The sequence below is a fragment of the Nicotiana tabacum genome, chromosome 9, assembly GCF_000715075.1.
Source record: "Nicotiana tabacum cultivar K326 chromosome 9, ASM71507v2, whole genome shotgun sequence".
In the NCBI taxonomy this organism is placed as follows: domain Eukaryota; kingdom Viridiplantae; phylum Streptophyta; class Magnoliopsida; order Solanales; family Solanaceae; genus Nicotiana; species Nicotiana tabacum.
Window position 1 is genome coordinate 80,364,167 of NC_134088.1, and position 23,599 is coordinate 80,387,765.

The 23,599-nt window shown below is 39.4% G+C and overlaps 2 protein-coding genes across 2 annotated transcripts; both read left to right on the forward strand.

Moving 5' to 3' along the window:
* Positions 1-4,315: 4,315 nt before the first annotated feature.
* LOC107830968 (type IV inositol polyphosphate 5-phosphatase 9-like) lies at positions 4,316-8,829 on the forward strand. Its single transcript, XM_016658669.2, has 8 exons — positions 4,316-4,465; positions 5,009-5,184; positions 5,422-5,529; positions 5,635-5,992; positions 6,441-6,625; positions 7,246-7,354; positions 7,475-7,626; positions 8,428-8,829. Exons 1-8 carry the CDS (start codon positions 4,445-4,447, stop codon positions 8,681-8,683), a joined length of 1,365 nt encoding a protein of 454 aa, XP_016514155.1. The 5' UTR covers positions 4,316-4,444; the 3' UTR covers positions 8,684-8,829.
* A 6,900-nt stretch (positions 8,830-15,729) lies between these two features.
* LOC142163982 (uncharacterized) lies at positions 15,730-16,113 on the forward strand. The gene has a single exon (XM_075221141.1). The coding sequence runs from the start codon at positions 15,730-15,732 to the stop codon at positions 16,111-16,113; it is 384 nt and encodes a 127-aa protein (XP_075077242.1).
* The last annotated feature ends 7,486 nt before the right edge of the window (positions 16,114-23,599 follow it).

The window sequence follows — 23,599 nt, forward strand, 5'->3', positions numbered from 1 at the left end:
ATGAGGGTATGAAGTTCTGTCATACTTTAGCACATCAGGCATTTTAAACCGCTTTAGGATTAATTCTGGTGTCGCGCTTGGCTTGTATGGAAATTGAGTATACTTCTTTGATTACGGACCTTTTAGCACCGGCGGTGCACCCGGGATTTGGTCCATGCGGGCGTTCACTTCCCTCATAAACAGTAAGAGTTCATTCTTGAAGGGATCATTTTCATTATTGGGGCCGGATCCACTCCCCCCAGCCCCATCGGAGCCAACTTTGCCCATTGGGGTGTTGTTATCGACCCTCTGTATTGTTTGATTCACGGGAGCATCGGGAGGAACCGGACCTTGTCTATTCGCATTATTTGAAGCCCCCCGATAGATTCTACTTCAACTCTATTATAACCTTATCCTGCTGCATGAGGTGGACTAGAATGATCGTATGATGTTCTTGTAGGACCCTTACCGCATCAACAACATGTTCTTTTCAGCATCATCGGGGGTTGCTTCCAGAACATGTTGTGGATACCGCCTGTCGTGGACCGGCGTGGCATCGTTTCCCTCATTGTGAGTGTCACTGACTTAATTCTTTAGGTGAGGTTGGTCTCTTTTAACCTCAGGATTGTGTGCGTTGTTAATACCATTTTCTGCCATTTCTTATGATTTTTTGCTAAGATGAATAACCAAAACACGTTAGTAAAAAGACAAGGATCAACTTAATTACATGACTGTCTAGGCCCCACGTTGGGCGCCAAACTGTTTTCCCGTAAAACAGTACAGTTGAATTTATAGCGTAGATTTCTAGACAAATGAATTAATTTGATCCTGAAATAATAAAATAATTAAGGAAATTCGCAATACGTAGCCTTGAAACTGGTAGTACAAGTCATGAGCTTCTAAGATTTAGGGTTTACAAAGCTAGTATGAAATAAATACATCATCTGTTAGAATGTACATAAACAGATTTTCATAAGTCTGGAGCTGCCATAAACAAGAGGCAACTGTAACTGTAATGCCGGTACAACTTCAAATCTAGCTCCTATTGTGCATAGCAACATTAGCATCCAATATCTACACACAAGGTACAGAAGTGTAGTATGAGTACAATCGACCCCATGTACTCAATAAGTAACAAACCTAACCTTAGGTTTAAAGTAGTGACGAGTTGGGACAAAGGTCAGAGTCCAACACCAATAGCCAATAACAGTTCATAACAATATAATAAAAGTGGTACACGAAATAACTCAGAGATATAATGTTCAGCTCGTTCACAATTCCGGAAAATAGGAATGTTTTTCAAGTATCACAGTGAAAAAATGACTAAGTTTGTAAAATCGTGATTTTCTTTCCAAAACCTTTCAACATGTAAATGTTTCATCATCAAATGGCATGAAGAAAATTTCACCTCTATGCCTATATGTCAATGTATATGAGAAGTCATGAATGACGTGATACCGTAAAGCATGAGGAAAAATATGCATCTCTATGCATGTATGTCAAGTGTACATGTCGAATGTAATACAACATAGTGAATAACCATACGCATACTCTCAGAGTATAAATCCACTCAGTCCTCCCAGTCACTCAATCCTCCCAATCACTCAACACTCGCACTCAATATATACTTGCACTCACTGTGGGTGTGCAGAATCCGGAGAGGCTCATTCAGCCCAAGCGCTATAATGAGCCAATCATGGCATGAATCCGTACGGACAACTCACGTGTTGCACGAACAACTCACGTGCCATAGTATCAATATCTGGATCCGCACGGATAACTCACGTGTTATAGTATTAACATCTGGATCAGCACAGGCAACTCACGTTCTATAGTATCAATAACCTCACAATCAGGCCCTCAACCTCACTCAATCATCAATCTCTCCAGTCTCTAGTGCTCACAACACTCATGCTAAGCAGCCCAAATCAATAATATGAGATGTGACAATATACAATAACAGAGACTGAGATATGATATGAAATGATGAATGCGACTGAGTACATAACTGCAAATAAACAAATAACTCAACAACCAAGAACGACCATTGTGGGTCCCAATAGTACCAGTATATAGCCTAAATGTGATTTCTAGCATAAATTATAGCTCAAGTGCTTTAACACATAGAGTACAATAAAATTGTTCAGATAAGATAGCTACACAATTCCACGGAATCGACTAAATCACAACTCACACGGTGCACGCCCACACACTCGTCATCTAGCATGCGTGTCACCTCAACATCAATCACGTAAAACGTAATTCAGGGTTTTATACCCTCAGCACCAAGTTTAGAAGTGTTACTTACCTCGAACAAGCCAAATCTAATACCGAACAGGCCAAATGATGCTCCAAAAATGCCATCTCGCGCGTACTGTCCTCCGAACGGCTCGAAACTAGCCAAAAGTAACTCAAATACATCAAATAAAGCCCAAAGAAATAATTCCAAATAATAAAGGTCGAATCTTTAATCAAAATCCCAAAGTCAACCAAAAAGTCAAACCAGAGACCGCGCCACGGAACCCGATGAAACTCACAAAATTCGATAACCCATTGAATTACGAGTCCAACCATACTAGTTTTACTCAAATCCGACTCCCCCAATTTCTCTTTAAAATTCACAATCCAATTACCAAAAATAAAGATAGATTCACGAAATATAACCAAAATCGAGTATAGAACACTTATCCCAATCCATATGGTGAAAATCGCCTAAACTATTACCCAAATCCGAGCTCCCCAACTCAAAATATGTCCAAATGAACAAACTTTCGATATTAAATATTTTTGTCTTCTGCCTCGTTTCTTATGCCAGAAGATCCCGAAATTCGCTTTTGATGCCTCCAATGGATTTCTTGTGAAATTCAGTCACGTTAGGCTTTTGAATCACTCCATTTGACCTTATAATGAAGGAGATATGTTGGTTTCAATATTTCGAAATAGTGCAGATTTTTAAATACGAATTCAGTGGCAATTACGTAATTACTCTGTGGAAAAATCTGGCCACCCAATTCTTAGTAAAATAAACATAAATTTCTCATATGATGTCGAAACTCGATGATTCCAGTTGCTATGGTTCCAAAATTACGATACGAATCTAATGCTTCAATCAAAATAGAAATTGGAGCTCATTTTCTTAATGTGGTGTCATTTATGCTTGAACAAACGACGTTGAAACATCAAAAACGAGTGCAACACAACCCAAACCTATCTGAAACTCACCCGAGCCCCTTAGGAACCCGTCCGAACATACCAACAAGTCCCATAACATAACATGTATTTATTCGAGGCCTCAAATCACGCATAAGAACATCGAAACGACGAATCGTACCTCAAATTAAACTTAATGAACTTTCAACTTCCAAAACTCGTGCCGAAATATATCAAATCAACTCAAAATGAACTCAAATGACATAACGAAGCTATTCCAATCCCTGGAATCACAATTTAAAACCGATATCCTCAAAGTCAACTCTCACTTAAACTTATGAACTTTCCAAACTTTCAAATTTTTAACTTTCACCAATTAGCGCCCAAACCTTTTTGAAATATCCAAATGCAAATCCGGGCATACTCCGAGGTCAAATACTAAAAAGTCAAACTTGGTCAACTCTTCCAACTCTAAAGCTTCAATCATGAAATTCATTTTTCCAAATCTATTCTCAATAACCTGAAAAACAAAACCGACGATTCACACAAGTCATAACACATCATACGATATTGCTCAAGACTTCAAATAGCTGAACGGAATGCATGTGCTCAAAACGACCGGTCGGGTCGTTGCAATAACTGAGCTTACTATTTATAGTTGCACCTAGGGAATACGGTCCTAGAATCATGCCCTTCTTTAATGTAAATTAGGAGGGCCATTGAAGAGGGTGTAACGGTGAGCATAAATTCTCTGTAACGGGTAGCACACTAAGTGATGTGGAATATTCTACATTAAATGCTACCGGGTGAAGAGTATTTATTACAACTTTATGAGCGTTATTCTTTCCGGTGACAGACGGGACAATTGCCTTCAGTTTTAACTATCCCCGTTTTAGGTTCCACGTGCCCCTCTTTTGAACGGCCGCGTAGCATAGCATATTTTATTCTATACAACTATATATATTTTTATTGATATCCATGGTTTGTTACTACTTACTTAATACGAATTAACTAATTTTCTTATTAGATAGAAAGATGAAAAGACATGTTGAACCATTACTATCTCTCATTTAATTGTTGATAACTAATAAAGGCAATTCTAATACTTAGCATATAATTAGTTTAAGCATCAATTTTTTTATTTCTTAAATTTCTTGTCCTCTCAAATTATATATAGTAACATATTCATGGTTCTAATCCTCTCCTCCTTCCGCAGCATCAAATATTTTGTCCATTTTATTTCCACGCCTTCTTCCTCCCTTCACACCATCTTCAATATTACTATACCCTTTCTCTTCACTCTTCACCCTTCACCATGCCAAGAAAGAAAGGAGAAGTATGCTTCTCCCTCTCTCTCTCTCTTTCTGTGTTGGTTTTCATGCTTCCATTTTCCCGATATTTGAACGAAATCTGATTATATATGATAACCTGACTATCTGTCCACAAAGTTTAACCCTTTTCTATTCTTATTACCTTTTGTTTTCTTGTTGCTTTTTCTTTGGCTGGGGATATGTAAACTCAATACCGGAGGAAAATTATCCTCTCTTTGTGTCTAGCTTGCATGTTTTATGTATCACTGCGGGTTCATATACATCTTCAAGGATTTATATCAACAGTATTTACTGCATTAGTTCTCTTTTTGAGCATCTACAATTCAGTCATAATATGTACCTCTTAATAGTATATATTTTTCCTTTCTCAAGATGTATCCAATAATCTAATTAAGTTGGAGTGGGAGAGGATGTTTTCAATAATTATACTTTGGAAGTAATTAGATTTTCTCAATGGTTATTTGCATGGCTGATTGAATTCTTTGTTATTCTTTATGTATTACTTATTAGTAATTCTCTTTCTTAAAAGTTTCCTCATTTTTTTCAAGGTTATGTGGCCAAGATTGGTAGCTAGTAAGGTCCTAAAGAGATTGGGGAGCACCAACTTTGTGGCAGATTTTCCAAGTGATTCTGAATATTTATTGGAGATTCCCCATTTTGATAAAAAATCCTTCAGTTCTAATGACATTATTTTCAATGATCACGAGGACACTCAAAACTACAGGTAATTAGAGGAGAGCTCAAAATACTAGCCATTAATTTCAACCACTAATTAGATATTATTGGTTAGAGCTCAACCAATGAAATTCTTGAAACATGTATTCTATTTTTATTAGTACTCTATTGTTTTTAAATTCTCAAAAAAAAACAAAGGAATGATGCTGGGAGATTCCTATATTTTAAGAAATCGTTTAATTTTTCATGGCTTATTATATCATAAATATGTTTTATTTTTCTACAGGGTTTTTGTTAATACATGGAACGTTGGAGGAGTTGTACCAAGTGACGACTTCAATGTGGATGATCTGCTTGGAACAAACCACACTTCATGTGACATCTATGTTTTTGGGTATTTTCTTATTGCCAAAAATGTTTCTTTTAATTCAATTTAATTTCAAAAATGAAATTTTAATTTATCCATGAAACATTTTTTTTTCTGGTAAAATGTATGAAGGTTTCAAGAAGTAGTGCCACTAAGAGCAGCAAATGTTCTTGGATCAGAGAGTGGAAGGATTTCATCAAAGTGGAATTCCTTAATAAGAGAAGCTCTGAACAAGAAAACAGCCAAAGGAGTTGGAAATGAAGACACTAAACAGAAAGGAAAGGAAAATACGAATTCTCAATTGGTACAAAAGAATGGAAATGAAAATGATGAAAATGGACAATTTCCACAAGAATTCAGTTGTATTATCAGTAAGCAAATGGTGGGAATATTGATATCAGTATGGGTTCGAAATGATTTTCGTTCCTTCATTCGAAACCCTAGTGTCTCTTGTGTTGGCTGTGGCATCATGGGTTGCTTAGGCAACAAGGTAATTGATATAGTTATTAATATTATTTTCATCATAAATCCAACTTTCCAAGAAAGAAAATTGTCTTTCTTTTTCAAGAACTATATTGCTCATTTGTCCGTTGCTAGCGAAGTTGGGTTATTTTACGTTTAAATAGTAACTTGACTATGAATTTTTCACTTGTCTTACGTTTAACGCATAAATAGTAACCTGACTTTTCAAATTGATGTTATTTTTGGATAGGATAAATTTTCACCTGTCTTACTATGAAAGTTGATTAGCTATTTAGCACAACTAATTTATATAAACTCACATAATTTTTTAGTATTTCCGTGTTTTAATTTATGCTAAAAGGAAGTTTATTCTTTAAGTTTTTAATTTTTTTTTGGGGTTTTGCAAGAATATTTTATTGACAGTATTGAAAATTTCTTTTATTATGTATAATTATGACTAATATTTTCTGTTGCAGGGTGCAGTATCAGTTAGATTTCAGTTGCATCAAACAAGCTTATGTTTTGTGTGTAGTCATCTAGCTTCTGGGGGTAGAGAAGGAGATGAGAAGATTCGCAATGCAAATGTTGCTGAAATATTTTCAAGAACAGCCTTTCCAAAAGGCTCCTCCCTTGAATTACCAAGAAAGATTCTAGATCATGAGTATGTCAAATATTTTAATTAAGGTCCATTAATTTATCTTAATTTTATAAAACCGTCCAAAAAAGATTTGTTACTATTACTTTGATTAATCGCCTTTTTTAGTTAACTCTAATCAATGGCAGATATTGAGGGTAATAAGACATGAGTATGTCCAGTTAATTAAACTTAACAACCAATTAATTATTGGTTGTTGAAGAGTTAAACATTGTCTTGTTAGTTGAAGCCGCCAATCGAATCACAATTAACGTTTCATGATTATTTAATTACCTTATAAACATATTATAATCTTGTCAGATTAGTAGTCTTTAATCGGTAGCTAAACAACTGAAAAGAATACAAAAAGGAAAAGACAATTTCCAACTTGGGCAATTTGCAAATATGAAGAGATCTCTTTCTTAATCTGGTTGACTTTCAACAAGTTGCAAAAGTATAACTATTTTTGTACGAATGGTAGGAAAAGTTAATTATTTTCACATTAAGAACACAAATATCATTTTGAAAAGTATATATCTGCATGACATCACAATCAATTTTACATAAAGAACACAATTATCATTTTAAAAAATTAATATCTTCATGACATCACTTTAAACCTAATTTTGTGAATTGGTTGGTTGTAGCCGAGTGATATTGCTTGGAGATTTGAACTACAGGATTTCTCTACCAGAATCAACGACAAGATTATTAGTGGAAAAAGGAGATTGGAACGCACTCTTGGAAAATGATCAGGTAGCATATGGATTAAATATCAAAATTAAAGATTACTGTTTCTCTTGTAAACTAAATACAGTAATTAGCAAATAATAAACCACTAGAACTAAGATTTTAAAATGTGTCATGATAAAATAGTTGCAGATGGAGCTAATGGATGGACAAGTATTTGAAGGTTGGCAAGAAGGAAAGATTAAATTTGCCCCTACTTACAAATATTATCCAAATTCGAGTGATTACTATGGTAGACCAGAGGTGAAAAGAGGCGAAAAGAAACGTGCTCCTGCATGGTAAGTTTGTTATTTACTTGTAATTCAAGTAACACAAATAAAATGCAGTTCTTGTATGTGTTTGTATCTGGATATAAGTGTCATCTGCATATCTTGTTCATGAGAGATGGCATAAAACATAGATGACAGTATCATTAAGAATTTAAGTTAAAGATTACTCCATCTGTTTCAAGGAAATTGACACTATTTCTTTATTATTCAGTTTTAAAAGATTGGTACCTTTCAATATTTCCCTAATAGGAAGTATTTATAGCTACAGAAATGTTATGACAGGTTTAAAACCACAAATTTCAAAAGTTCTAAAGTCACACAAATGCTATGACTTATTTAAGACCACATAACTCAAAAATCTTTCCTTGTTTATTAAAGTTTGTGTCAGGTCAAACTAGAACAATCTTTTATAAAAGAAGGGAGTATAATATAAATAATTCTACACTATTTGTGTAGTTTAACTTTAACTGGTTATAGCATATTTTTACTCTATTTTCTAGGTTGTCACGTTGATGTAAGTCAATTTAACATGATAATGTAAAAATTCTTTACACAATAAATAAGTTCTATTTTTACACATCCCTTTGCTTAATACTTGAACATATGCAAAAGCGGATTCAAGATTTAAACTCTATGAGTTCAACATTTAATGTTTTGAGCGTTGAACTTATTATATTTTTAAAGTTATGGGTTCAAATCTACTATTTATTGTATTATGAGTTATTTTCCCCCTTAATTTAAAATAGCAACAAAAAAAAAAAAGATGATAAAGGCTGATTTAATTTCTATTTTGTCGAACTATATTATCAGGTGTGATAGGATAATTTGGTATGGAGAAGGGTTAAAGCAACAATTGTATGGAAGAGGTGAATCAAGATTATCGGATCACAGACCAGTGAAGGCAATTTTCAGCACACAAGTAAGAGTATCAAGAAAGTTGAAGAGATTACAAAGTTTCTTTTTATCAGAAAGATTTGAGCAGATCACAAGCCGCTTAGAGATGCACTCACCAAAAGATGACTTCCCATGTAATGCCAGATTAAGCCTGCAACTTAAAGATATATAGAAGAACACCTTCCCCTCCCCCAAAATATAGTATTGTGTGATCTTGACTTTTGTAATATAAATCTGAGATCATGAAGATAAGAGCCTTTTAAGCTAATGAGTACTGTGCAGTGCTAATTGCATTAGCTTATCAACTTGTTTATGATATCTGTTTAATCTCAATACGCACAACTTACATAGTTATATAATGGCGAAGTCATAAATTCTAACAAAAAGATTCAAAAAATGCAAAAATGCTACACTTGGGATCTGAAACAATTTTTCGATCACCTTCCTCACTGCACCAAAAACTTTCATTATGTCAAGGGGTTAAGAAATCACATTTTATATATATATATATATATATATATATATATATATATATATATATATATATATATATATATATATATATTATTTTATTTTTCTCCAGGAATTACTTTTTACTGCATGTAACCCAATTTTTTAAGGACATAACAAAATTTCAGAACTTTTCTTAGAATATTCTAACTGAAAGCGCAAGGTAATCAGTATATTGTAACTTGGAATATTTTATTCCACCGTGTTATTATCAGTGACCAATATATGTCCAAATCAATGCTTTCTCCATCCAGAAAAAATAAAAGTTTTCTCCATTCAAAGATTTCTATATTACTTTTTTTCTTTATAATTTTACCGTCCATAGCTGATGCTTCCAGACTGGGTCTTCTGTGCAACTCTCCATAAAAAATGTCCCACATGCTTTTGTTTTTATTAAAGTTTTTGGGTAAAGATATTGAAGGATTTGCAAATGATTGGCACTATCTTTCAAGCTATTTTGATTGGACAGAATAGACCAATCAGAGTGGAGAAATTCATGCATTCATTAACAATATTTGATTACTTTGGATGTACACACAGACACACGTTACAATTTCTTTATTCAAGAAAATTATACACCACCCTTATTTTTTGTAGTTTTAATATTTATATGTGGCCTTGGCTGTTGGTTCATGAAATATTGAAAGCAAAAAGTCTGATAACTCAAGACTATAAGCATGAGAATTTGCAACAATCCAGAAAATAATTGAAAAACTCGAATTTAGAATTTTTCTTTTTTAAACTCCATCCCTCATTTATTTAAGGTTAATTAAGTCAAATGACAGTCATCTATCATACGCTACTCAACACTGTATAGGCCAAAATCTTTTTTCAGAATATCTAGCGTAATATGGCATTAAAGAAAATTATCGGTCGAGCTTGTCCAAGGCGCTGCGAGGTCAATGGCCGAGGTGCCGACATGAGTCGTGGTCGAGATATCGACAGAGCAGTAGATATCAGAGTGGGTACTTGAGTGTTGAAATCGATAATACACCCCGACCAATAAAACAAGCTTTAAAATTTACAACCCATTAGGCAAACACCTAGGTGAAGGTCAAAGCCCTAGGCCTTTTATAGAAAGAAGAAACAATAATAGCGGCATGTAATATTCATTCTGATAAGAACACTTTTGAGAAGAAAACCCTCTCTCTCTTGCAAAAATACAAAGATTACCTTTTTATAAATATTCTCGTTGATATATTATTCCCCACTTTTCCACCAAATTCGAGGATTGTTCATGCGAATCTTGGATCTATCTGTCATTCATCATTGTCAGGCAAAATATTCGTCCCACCCATCCATTATTGGGTGAATTATTTTCTTTATTTACTTAAATACCATTTATTGTTAGTTATATCACCCTTAATGTTCTTGCTTTAAGAGTATTTTACATTTATTGTCACCAACCATATACGGAATCTATCACATCTACTATACGTTTTTGTACTTAATATCTAGAGTTATTATCCTTAGTTATATTTAACCCCATATTACGTAAATTTAATAGTTTAACCGGAGATTAAAATTTTTGGTCAAATAATTTGGCGCCGTCTGTGAGGATTTTCTAACTAAGTCTTTCAGTTTTTTCTAGATCTACTACCATCACTGGTTGCTGACGTAAAAAAAACGAAAAGAAGAACCTTTTTTTCTCTCTGCATGCACAGATCTAACATGGCAGGTAACAGAAAAGAAAGAACGAGAATAATGAGTGACCTCCCAACCAACCTTATGGACATCATCCATGAAAGCTTTGAAACAGTGGACGAGGACACAACGCCCAATGCCTCTCCTAGGCGAGGTGGATCACCCCCTCCCCACTGCAGCATCACAAAATCCCTTGGCAAGACAGCCTCCACATCCGTGGGAAAGGAGACGCTGCCAGCGATAAAGAAACTCCTTGAGGCTTGGCTGACTGATACACTGACCAGCATTCTCCATAAACCCGTTCAGGACGCGGCCGCGCGCAGTAAATGCGAGAACTTGTGATGCACCACCAGTGAACGAGCGACATGATCAACTTTCCCCCCACCCGTGACGATAGGTATCACTCACAATGTTGTTAACAATGCACGCGATGATGCTCTCACAACCATTCTGAAAAAGATGGAGGAAATGAAAAATGAGAACAAGGCACCTCAGGATCAAATGAAAGAGCACCAAGAAAGGGTCAATAAAATACCGGGAGCTCCTAAGTTATTGCTAAAGAGAGATGCCGGTCGGTTCATCGAGCAACCGTACAGTGATAGTGCTGCCTTACATGTCAAACCAAAAACTTTCAAAATGACGCCTTACCTGAAAATATACGAAGGCAATGACCTCGTCAAAGAACAAGTATCCTCCATTCTGCTGAAGAAATTCAGCGAAACCCTCACGGGAGGGGAATTAACCTGGTACTCGCAACTGCCAGCTCATTCCATCGAAACCTTCGAGGAAATGGCCGATAAGTTCGTGATGGCCCATGCCGGGGCCAAGAAGGCCGAGGAAAGAGTGAATGATATCTTTGATATCAAACAGTACCCGAGAGAAGGACTGAGGGACTTCCTCGCCTTTTTCAACCAAGTAAGAATGACTTTGCCCAATGTATCAGAAGGAATAGAGGTAGCCGCTTTTCAAAATGGGCTAAACAGAAATGGTTCAAGAGCGACAAAAAAATTATTAAGTCGGCTTATGAAATACCCCCCCAATAATTTGGGACGAAATACATAATGCATACTGTGCCGAAGTTTAAGCAGACGAAGACGACCTCAATGGGCCGACTCATCTACTGACCTCAGTACAAGCAGAATCCAGGAAAGATCGGAGAAGTGATATCAAAATAGATCCAGCAACCTCATGGCCAAACCGGGAATCGCATCTCCCATATGTCAGAACTACCGTTGTATCCTCACCTCGCCATGAAGAAGGCCCACCCCGATCAAGAACATGGACTCACCCGAATGAAAGAGGTATGCCTCATTTACTATCCGCTCACAATTTTTGCGTGTCACCTACAGAGATCGTCTACGCCTTGGAGAAGCTTGGACTAAAGGTTAAGTGGCCACAAAGGATGAGGTCGGACACGAATACCAAAAAATCAGACGCCCTCTGCGAGTTCCATCAAGAGCAAGGACACAAAACTAAAGATTGCATCACCCTAAGACAGGAGGTCGTAAACATGCTGCGACAGGGACACCTCAAAGAATTGTTGAGCGATCGAGGAAGGACCAACTTTGCCAGGGGACGCGAACAACATCAAGGGCCGCTGAAGCCATCCTCGCCAGCCCGCACCATCCATTTGATCATCGGAGGTGGAGACGATGCTTCCATCAACAGCGTGAAGTTCACCACGACCCACAAGCTCAAACGGTCGATCACCCACGAACGGTATGATAAACTAGAAGAAAGTATCATCTTCGACAAGTCAGATACCAACGGTTTGGCATTCCCTCACTATGACGCTCTTGTTATTACTTTATGAATTTTAGATACCGACGTAAGACTAATTATGGCAGATGACAGGAGCGGCGCGTGTATTATCCATCCCCGAGTACTCACACAAATGAAATTTGAGGACAAGATAGTACCACGCTGCATCACACTAATAGGCTTTAACAGCGTAGTTGAATGAACATCTGGCAAGATCACACTTCTCGTCCTGGCGGGTGGCGTCACTCTGAAGACCACATTCCACATCATGGACCAGGACACGACATACAACGCCATAACAGGGCGACCGTGGATACACTCCATGAGAGCCATACCCTTTAGCCTGTACCAAGTCATCAAATTCCCAACTCCATGGGGCGTATTCAATATACGCGGGGAACAACGCACATCCCAAGAGTGCTACCGCATCGCCCTAGACTGCACGACCACCCAACAAATGAGAGATAAAGAGAAGGAACCATAGCAATCAACAGGATCGAGGTCGGTAGGCGACGATATTGAGGACTTCATCAGAGACCCTGATGTGGTTGAGGCCACAGGATTGACCATAAAGGACCTCAACCCCGTTCAGCTAGACGTCAACGACCACAGCAAGAAAGCTTACATCGGCTGCAAACTCCAAGAACCGGGTAAGTTTCGCAGATTTCTAATTACTAACACGGACTTATTTGCTTTTAGCCATGCACATATGCCAGGTATCTCAAAGGATATTGCCACACACAAATTGAACGTCGATACACTCTACCCCCCGGTAAGGCAGGTTTGACGTAAGTTCAATTCCGTAATCAATGACGTAGTGAGCGAAGAAGTGGAAAAATTATTGGAAAATGGCTCTGTCAGAGAGTCGAAGTACCCCCAATGGGTCAACAATGCGGTCATGGTAAAATAGAAGAACGACAAGTGGCATATGTGCGTAGATTTCACCGACCTGAACAAAGCTTGCCCCAAGGATTCGTTTCTGCTACCTCATATTGACCAGCTTATCGATGCGACAGCCGGGCATGAGTTGCTGAGTTTCTTGGATGCCTACTCGGGATACAACCAGATCCTTATGGAGGAAGAGGACCAGGAAAAGACCACCATCATCAACCACCAGGGGACGTACTGCTACAAGGTCATGCCTTGCGGATTGAAAATTGCGGGGTAAACTTACCAACGGCTGGTGATGAAGATGTTCAAAGAACAACTCAGAAAAACAATTGAGGTATACATCGACGACATGTTGGTCAAGTCCAAAATTGAAAGAAGATCGCATCGAACATTTAAGAGAAGCCTTCGGCATACTCAGGCAATACAAAATGAAACTAAACCCCGAGAAATATGCATTTGGCGTGGCCTCAGGGAAAATTTTGGGTTTCCTAGTGTCACAGTGGGGTATCGAGGTCAATCCAGAACAAATCAAGGCTATCAAGGGTATACCAAAGCACTTGACCACCAAAAAGAAAGTCCAAAAACTAACCGACCATATCGCCGCTTTGTTAAGGTTCATCTCGCGATCTTCCAATAGGTGCCACAAGTTCTTCGGCGTACTTAAAAAAGAAACGACCTCCAATGGACCCCTTAGTGTGTCCAAGCACTAAAGGAGTTAAAGGTGTACCTGTCCTCACCACCGTTGCACTCAAAACCGGAACCAGGACAGCCTCTCCCCGTCTATCTCGCCGTGTCTGAAGTAGCTGTCAGCTCAATCTTAGTCCAAGAAAATAAAGGTATACAATCTCCCATCTATTACATTAGCAAGACACTAGTCGACGCCGAGACGAGGTACCCCCATCTTGAAAAGCTGGCTCTGGCCTTATCATAGCTTTACGGAATCTTAGACCGTATTTCCAATACCACCCCATATCGGTCGTCATGACTTTCCCCTTAAGAGGCATTTTACACAAACCCGAACTTTCGGGAAGATTGGACAAATGCGCCATCGAACTAAGCAAGCACGATATTATATATCGACTGTAAACTGTGATAAAGTCTCAGGTCCTCGCCGACTTTGTTGCCAATTTCAGTGCACACATACTACCCGAAATCAAAAAGGAAGCCGTCCACGCTTCTTCCCAAATACACGACCTCTGGGTCCTATACATCGATGATGCATCTAACGCATCGGGGTCCAGGCTGGGACTCGTACTCGAAGTCCCAACAGGCGAAGTGATTCGCCAGTCCATAAGGTGCCCGAAAATGATTAACAACGAGGCTGAGTATGAGGCCGTAATTGCGTGACTAAGACTAGCACTCAAATATGGGGCGAAGCGGCTAAGGTTGCGCTGTGATTCTCAGCTTGTGGTCAATCAAGTCATAGGGACTTTCCAAATCAAGGAGCAAAGGTAACAAAAATACCAGACCGAAATCTGCAAACTACTACCCGAGTTCGACGAATGTCAGCTCGACCAGATTCCCAGAGCACAGAATATCGAGGTAGACGGCCTCGCCAAATTAGCTGCAGCCACCAAAAAAATCACAACCGGAGACCAAAATATGTTCCACCTCATCAACTCGTCGATAGACCAAATCGAGGAAGGAACCATAAACCTAACTTGGGACTGGCGCAACCATATTATTACATATTTGCAGGACGACATACTCCCCAATGATTAAAAAAGAGGCCAAGAAGCTGTGAATGCAAGCACCCAGGTATAGCATTGTTCACAATGACCTATACAAAAGGACATATGGCTCCCCATGGCGAAATTCTTGGGCCCAAATCAGACGCGGCACGTCCTTGAATAAGTGCACGAAGGCCACTGTGGAGCTCACTCCGGCAATCTAGCTTTGGTCAGGTGCCTCATACGAGCAGGATACTACTGGCCCACATTGAAAAAGGAGGTCACAGATTTCGTGAAAAAATGTGAGCACTGCCAGAAGTGCGCTCCAATGATCCACCAAGCAGGCGAACACCTACCTCGCCCCCTCCCGGCAGGACGAGGTAACTTAGGATTTGTCTTGGTTTTAACTGATTATTTATCTAAATGGGTGGAAGTAGGAGCATTCGTACAAATACGCGAACATGAAGTAATCGCCTTCATATGGAAGAACATCATATGCCGCTTCGGTCTCCCCAAAGAAATCAGCTGCGACAACAGATCTCAATTTGTAGGAAAGAAGGTCGCCGACTTTTTTGAAAAATAGCACATCAAAAGAATATTGTCAACGCCTTACCACCCCGTAGGTAACGGGCAAGCAGAGTCCTCCAACAAGTCAATACTTAACATCATGAAAAAGAAACTCGAAGATGCCATGGGACTGTGACCAGAGATATTACTAGAAGTACTCTGGGCCTACCGAACAATGCCAAAAATGAGCACAGTGGAAACGCCATACTCGTTAGTCTATAGGACTGATGCATTAATACCAGTCGAGGTCGGGGAGCCCAATACTCTAAGATACTTCCGCGAAAGCGGAACCCAGAACGATGATAGTAGAAAAGTCGGGGAACGAAGCGATATGGCCTATGTAAGAATGGTCACCCAAAAGCAACAAGAAGAACGCTACTATAACAAGAGGGAAAAGATCAGGCCACTTAAAGTCAAGGACTACATGCTTAAAGCTAAAACACAAGCAAGCAAAGACCCACGGGAAGGCAAACTAGGAACAAACTGGGATGACCCCTACAAAATCATGGCAGCAGCAAGCAAAGGTTCATTCACACTAGAAACATTGGAAGGAAAGTGACTACCAAACAACTGGAATATTACACACCTCAAGTACTTCAACTTTTAAAGGACGAGGTCCCCAAAGTCGCACTCTTTTTCCCTCACTCGAGTTTTGTCCCAATTGGGTTTTCTCGAGGAGGTTTTTAACGAGGCGATGAGGAGGATAATGATAGTAGGCTATAATCTCATATTTTACTCACTTATCGCACTCTAATTTACTGCACTTTAATTGAGTTGGAGCTTTAATCGCTAGTGTTTTGTACTAATTATGTGCTTTATACCTTGTAGGAGTGATTCCAATCTATGTAGATGTTATGGACTAAATTCAATCTATTCAGGAGTTTTGAAGTCCGAGTAAAAGCCCAAGTATTAAGTCAGGATCGTATTCGGGGATCAACGGATGATAGTGGAATAAAACGAAGAATCGAGCATGCATATTGTGAAGCGTCCAGTAAAATGCACATAACCTTTCGCTCGGAACTTCATTTGGGCTCCACAATATATCATTAGAAAGCTATTTAAAAGGGCTAAAACTTTCATGTTTTACGTTTTACCAAATTTCTAATAGAACCCAACCCACATGCGCATTCGCGCACTGGCCGCATATATGAGGCAGAACAGGGTGAAAAGTGTGCAGCCAAGTGCGCGGGTACACTTCCAGGTGTGCGGCCGTGCATGTACAACTCCGGAAAAGTGTCCTATTTTGCGTAGGAGAAGGTGTATTTGTTTGGGCCCGACTATACTTGGTATATATACATGAAAAATGGTATTTTGAGGACTTTTGACATAATTTAGACCTAAGGAAGCTAAGGAGAAGAGGGAGAAGCAAGAGCACAAGGATTTTACCATTCATCCTCACTCAAGACAAGGGTTTGGATGTTTTATGTTTTCCTTTAACTTAAACTTAATTGTGATAAATTTATCCATATCCATGGAGTAATTCTTCCTTAGGGATTGATGGATTTGGTGTTTTGAGAATTGTTTGTGGATATTAACTCTAGTTTTATGTATTGAAGCATTTTGGGTATTTTTATTGTTGCATATATATTCACTTATTTATGTAATCGAAAGAGGTATAATTTGTAATGTTTGGCATTATCTTATTGGTTTAATTTATTGATTCTTGTTAGTAATCGAAAGAGGCTAGTTGGATTAATATTTAGACCTAGTTAGAAGGATAATCGAAAGAGGTTCTCCTAAGGATCAATCCACTACGAATTCTTGCATATCTTCACCAAGCTTAACTTAGTTCATATCGTAAGGTTGAGACTTAATCGAGAGAGAAGTTTCTACTGAATGTTTGAATATAATAGAGTGAATTCGAGAGACTCACTTGAACCATAGAAGTGAAGTAACTAGTGTTAATTCCCAAACAAGTATCTTACACCTATCCAATCAACCCCTATTTTCTCCCCTTGATATCTTCTTGCTTACTTTTGTTGTGATTTTCAAGAGCCAGTATGCGGTTGCGCACGTGTGTGGCGTTCTGTTGGAAATTTGGGAAAACATAAAACATGAAAGTTGTAGCCCTTTTAAATATCTTTCCAATGGTATATTGTGGATCCCAAACGGAGTTCTGAGAGAAAGGTTATATGCATTTTACTTGACATTGCGCAATATGCCTGCTCGATTCTTCGCTTCTTTCCACTATCATCCGTTGATCCCCGAACACGATCCCGACTTAACCCTTGGGCTTTTACTCAGACTTCAAAGCTCTCGAATAGCTTGAATTCATTCCATAATATCTACATAGATCGAAATCACTCCTACTAGGCATAAAACATACAATTAGTGCAAAACACTAGCGATTAAAGCTCCAACTCAATTATAGTGCAGTAAATTAGAGTGTAATAATCGACTAAAACATGAGATTATAGCCTACCATCAGATACTTCAGGATTGAAGTGCGCACAGACGAAGACACTGGACGATCAGTTCATTGCTTGATCTCTCACTATTTTTCCAACTCGACGAATGAAGGGACTAGATAGACCGGGACTGGGACTGAACTACCAGCCAGCGCCCAAACAATATGTAAATCTCTCCAAATATATGAATAAAGCACAAATACATTAAGTTTACTTTTTCTCTCCCCAAGCAAAGGTTACATTCGACCTCGTTCGAGTTAACACCTACTCGGCCCATGGCCTCAACTAATTAAAGGTTACACTCGACCTTGTTCGAATTAACACCTATTCGACCCACATCCTTAATTAATTAAAAGTTACATTCGACCTTGTTCGAATTAGCACCTATTCGGCCCACGACCTCAATTAATCAAAGGTTACATTCGACCTCGTTTGAATTAGCACCTACTCGTCCCACGACCTTAATTAATTAAGGGTTACATTCGACCTCGTTCAAATTAGCACCTACTCGGCCCACGGCCTCAATTAATTAAGGGTTATATTCGACCTCATTCGAATTAGCACCTACTCGGCCCTTGGCCTTAATTAATTAAAGGTTACGTTCGACCTCGTTCGAATTAGCACCTACTTGGCCCAAAACCTCAATTAATTAAAGGTTACATTCGACCTTATTCGAATTAACACTTATTTGGCCCACGACCTCAATTAATCAAAAGTTATATTTGACTTCATTCGAATTAACACCTACTCGGCCTATGGCCTTAACAAAATGAAGGCTACTTTCAACCTCGTTCAGCCTACTCAAACAAATCTATTACGTTAAAGGCAATCAAGCAACAAAATCAGAAAAGTGCACAAACCCAAACAAAGAAAAGGAATCAGGTACAAATAACAAAACTAATACTTCATACTTAGAATATTTTTTTACAAAGGTTGCACGCCTACAAAAAATACACACAAGTCTGCGGCTAAACAAAAAAGAAGAACAACTAATCACCGCCTAACTCAGCAGCACCACTAGCTTGATCGCCCAGACCGTCTCCACCTATCTCCTCGCCATCGCTAGTGAGATATTTATCCTCATACCAGGCATCATGTTTGATCCGATCCATGCCCGTATCCTCCTCGTCATCACCGGCTTTCGGTGTAGTGGGATCATAGCCACAAGCAAATCGAGCTTTACGTGCCTTAGCACGAGCGTCCTCGAAGTCAGCTTCTGAAATAGCCCCTGTCCCTATCAGATCCCTGAATATATCTAGTTGGGCCTCGGCTTGAATCCATTCCTCATACAAATCATGCGGAACATTAAAAAAGGCATAAGTGCGGGACGAGGATGGCTGAGCCAACAACTGCACCTTCGCGGCCTCGAGAACTGCAACTCGATCACTAAGGCTCGAAGCCTCTTTCTCAAGCTCCCATATCCGCTCATCAAGCCGCTCTTCCCTGAGACTGGCCATCTCCAAAGCACTCTCCTGCTCAGAACGAAGAATGTCGATCGCGATTGTGAAAGCCTCTGCCTTTCTCGCAGCCGACAAATGAGCCAACTCCGCATTTTCTAAACCCACTGCCTTATCAGCAACCTCTCCACTCAGAGCATCCACTTTGAGTTGATACTCTTCGAGCTCAACACGCAATGAAACCACCTGGGCTTGAAGATCGGTGCATTAAGCCTCAACCCCCTTGCTCACCTTGAGTTCTTCTTCTTTGTCCCTCAACGCCCCCTCGAGTTTGCTGCATTTTTTGATGACCCTCACCAACTCGTTATCCTTCTCCTTCAGTTTATCTCGGAGAGCCCAAAAATTTCTTCTCCCGCCAAGCCGCCTGCAAAGCTCGTGGTGTTTATCACAGTATTCGTGATACTTCTGCTCCATCTTCTGAAAAATGGCCTTACGCCTCTTTTCCTGCCAGGCACTCTCGATATCCAAAATCACGGTCTGAACGAAAGACAGAAAACGAGGAATAAAAACAAAATTGAGCTCAACAAGGAAAAAGAAAGAAGAAAAAATTAAAAGGCTTACCCTAAGAGCGAGGATACTCCTCGACAATGTAGCATCCTTTAGCTTCTCAAGGGTTTTACCCTCCACAACGAAATATAGGGGACCAAGAGAAGGGACCACGTCCTCGGTATCCACCAGCAAATCCCGGTCCAAGGGGATCGTAATGGTCAGCGTGGTCCCCTCCAATCTCACCTAAAGTCGGGTAAGCCCTTCCCCCATCATCCTTACCTCCTCAACATCCATATCGGAGCCCGTCTCATAAACTTCTTCATGTACACTTTTCCCCTTTGTGTCAACCCGGGAAGAAGGATCCTCGGCTGGTAGCGAGGCCGATAGCTCATCCTGCCGTAAGGTGTCAGGGACTCTCACCGACGGCCCCTCAAAATCCATCACGGCCTTAGGGAGAGACGTACCTTCCTCGCCCCTGATGACAGCGAAATAATGGGTGGTAACTCGGCATCATCTCCAATATCTATGGTCGCCATTTTCTCAGATGACGAAATCCTCCATCACCGAGCTTCCCGCACGGACAGATCTTTCTCTGACATCTACAGATTGTATCTTACGGGGATGCAAATTATCACTATTCAGCGACGATTCCTCTTCGTCATCCTTGTCTATTAGATGATGCAGAGGAGAAGTTGAGAGTCCCACGGCAGGCGTAGTTGATGACCGAGCAGACCTCACGGCGGCAGAAGGAACAAAAGCTGCCTTCCTTTTGCGGAACGCTGGAGCAGGAGCCTTCAGCCTTTTCGAAGATCCTCGGACTGCAAAAGAAAAGTTAGAAGATTGTCACTTCCTGCACAAAATCTTAATGAGCAGGCGACCATGGGGTCAAAACGGCATGGACAAAAAATAATGAACGCATAGGTGAATACAAATAGATGAACTCACTGGTCACTGAAGGCGCGAGCCCTGATTTCTTGATAAAAGCCGGACATTCACGAATCCCCACTGTGAGAGGCAAGACCTGGCTAACCCAGTCATGAATGTCTGCAACCAAAGGAGGGGGAGAAGTCTCGGCTGCGCGAGGAAAAGATGGAATGTTAGACTACGACTAAAAATGGGAAAAACAAACGCTTGGCAAAGAGATACTTACGGGCATAATTCCAAGCCTCAGGGAATCCGCTCACGTTGGCTACCATATCCTCGGTCTTGACGAAGAAGTAGCTAAGCCAGAACTGACGATTTGCTTTGTCGTCCATCTTCACTACCAAACTTTTAGTTCCTCAGTGACGAAGATGCAACATCGTCCCCCTATATAAACTAGGGGTGAAGAGGTGCATTAGGTGGCGAAGAGAGATCCCACGGCCAGCTAACTACGCATATTTCATCAATATGCGGATAAAATTATAAATGTATAGGGAGAATTGGGCCGGTCAGATGCCGTAGTAGAGGCAAAATTCCTCCGCCAATGTGAGAAAAGGAAAGGAATAGCCTACATAGAACGGATACGCGTAGAACGCGCAATATCCTGGGCGGTGTATTTGTACCACGTCGTGTGCCGCCGGAACCAAATCAATGTGAGTCGGAATTTTGAACTTTGCCCTAAATTCAGCGAGATCAACCTCGTTCATCACCAATTTTGAGGCCTCCGGGTCGTCTTCAGGTAACTTTGAAAAGTCAGATCTAGTCTTTTCACTATGAGTAATTATTTCCTCCACCGTAGGAAATCTATCATCCTCAAGGGAAACAGAAACATCGTCACCGTGAGGAGGCATACGTACCGCCAATGGGGTAGGGTTAGCCGCCATATCGGAGCCAGAGAGTGTGTTAACCATATTCTTGAAGGAGGATGTTTTAAGCATAGGAGTTGGAAGCAACGAAGATCGCTGGAATCAGGAAAGTGTACACGCAACGACGAAGCAAAAAGGAGACTAGGGTTCAGTATGGATAATGAAGGAAAGAAACACAGGGGATTCGATATTAAGAGAATGGAAAACAAACACAAATGGCCTCAGATCCCTATTTATAAGAGTTCAAGCACCAAGACCGAGAAATCAGTCCATTATTACCCAGTGCAAGTATCGAAACGGCAGAGGCACAAGAAATGACGTAAAGCGTTGGGAAAATGCATCATAATGACGCATGATGTCATGGCGTCATTCTGAAACAATGCATCCCCGAAGTTTGCAACTCACAAAAAGTCATGTTGCCACCTCGCCTAAAGCGCCGCTACCATCGCCCAATTTTGTCAACTATGACAAATAGAGTCCGCTTATCAAGGTCATCTAAGCTCGACCTTAATAAGCGGAGGGACTCACTGTAAAGGCCAAAATCTGTCTTCAGAATATCTAGTGTAATATGGCATTAAAGAAAGTTATCGATCGAGTTCGCCCAAGGCGCAGCGAGGTCAATGACAGAGGTGCCGACATGAGTCGTGGTCAAGATATCGACAGATCACAGTCAAGATGCCAGCGAGGATCGAGGTCGATATTGACTATTGATGATAAGACTTGTAACGACTAATTTATCAGGATAGGGTAGTAGAAGGGAATATTCTAGTGGATATTCTCTGCATTTGTACTATTAGGGTTTCCTAGGAAAAAGGCCCCATATATATATAAAGAAGAGGCAATGATAGGGGCATGTAATATTCATTCTGAGAAGAACACTTTTGAGAAGAGGACTCTCTCTCTTGCAAAACACAAAGATTATCTTTAAATATTCTTGTTCATATATTATTCCCCACTCTTTCATCAGATCCGAGGATTGTTCATGTGAATCTTGGATCTATTTATCACTCATCATTGTCAGGATAAATATTCATCCCACCCATCCATTATCGGGTGAATCATTCTCTTTATTTACTTAAATGCCATTTATTGACATTTATTGTTAGTTATATCACCTTTAATGTTCTTGCTTTAAGAGTATTTTATATTTATTGTCACCAACCATATACGGAATCTGTCACATCTACTATATGTTTTTGTGCTTAATATCTAGAGTTATTATCCTTAGTTGTATTTAATTCCATACAACGTAAATTTAATAGTTTAACCGGAGATTATATTTTTTGGTCAAACAAAGATGATATACCAAATCATTACAACTGAAATACAAATTTAGCAAAATATATAAGTTACTCCCTGAACTATGGACCAAATCCCTGTTATACACTTTTTGCGAATAAAAATCACCTTACACACTCAACCTTTCTAAAGTGTAGGTAAGACACACCACTTTCTTCTTGACTGTTTTTTCAAAACATGTGTAATATCACGCACTAATAATACTATGCCACGTGTCATTAATTTTTTAAGAATAAAATAATTTAAAATTACAAATATACCCCTCAACCTTCCCCTTCAATCTCTCTCTTTTCCGCCTCATCTCCATTGCCGCCGACCACCATAAAAGAACCATAATTATCACCTTCCAATTACAAACCAAAATTAGATGCCCAAGCAGATTAATCCCAAAATTTGGAGTCAGAATTCAAATCTAACACAAAAATTATGACCCAAAACTCCAAACACCATTAAAGAAAAACGTTGTCAGAGTTTTCTTCAATTTTAATTTTTCTCTAAATTCTCTTAATGAATGTTGACTGTGTAAGAGATAATTTCACAACAAAGATCTTTCATAACATATCAAGCAGAGAAAGGTCTCATGTATTTCCTAAAATAGAGCGAGG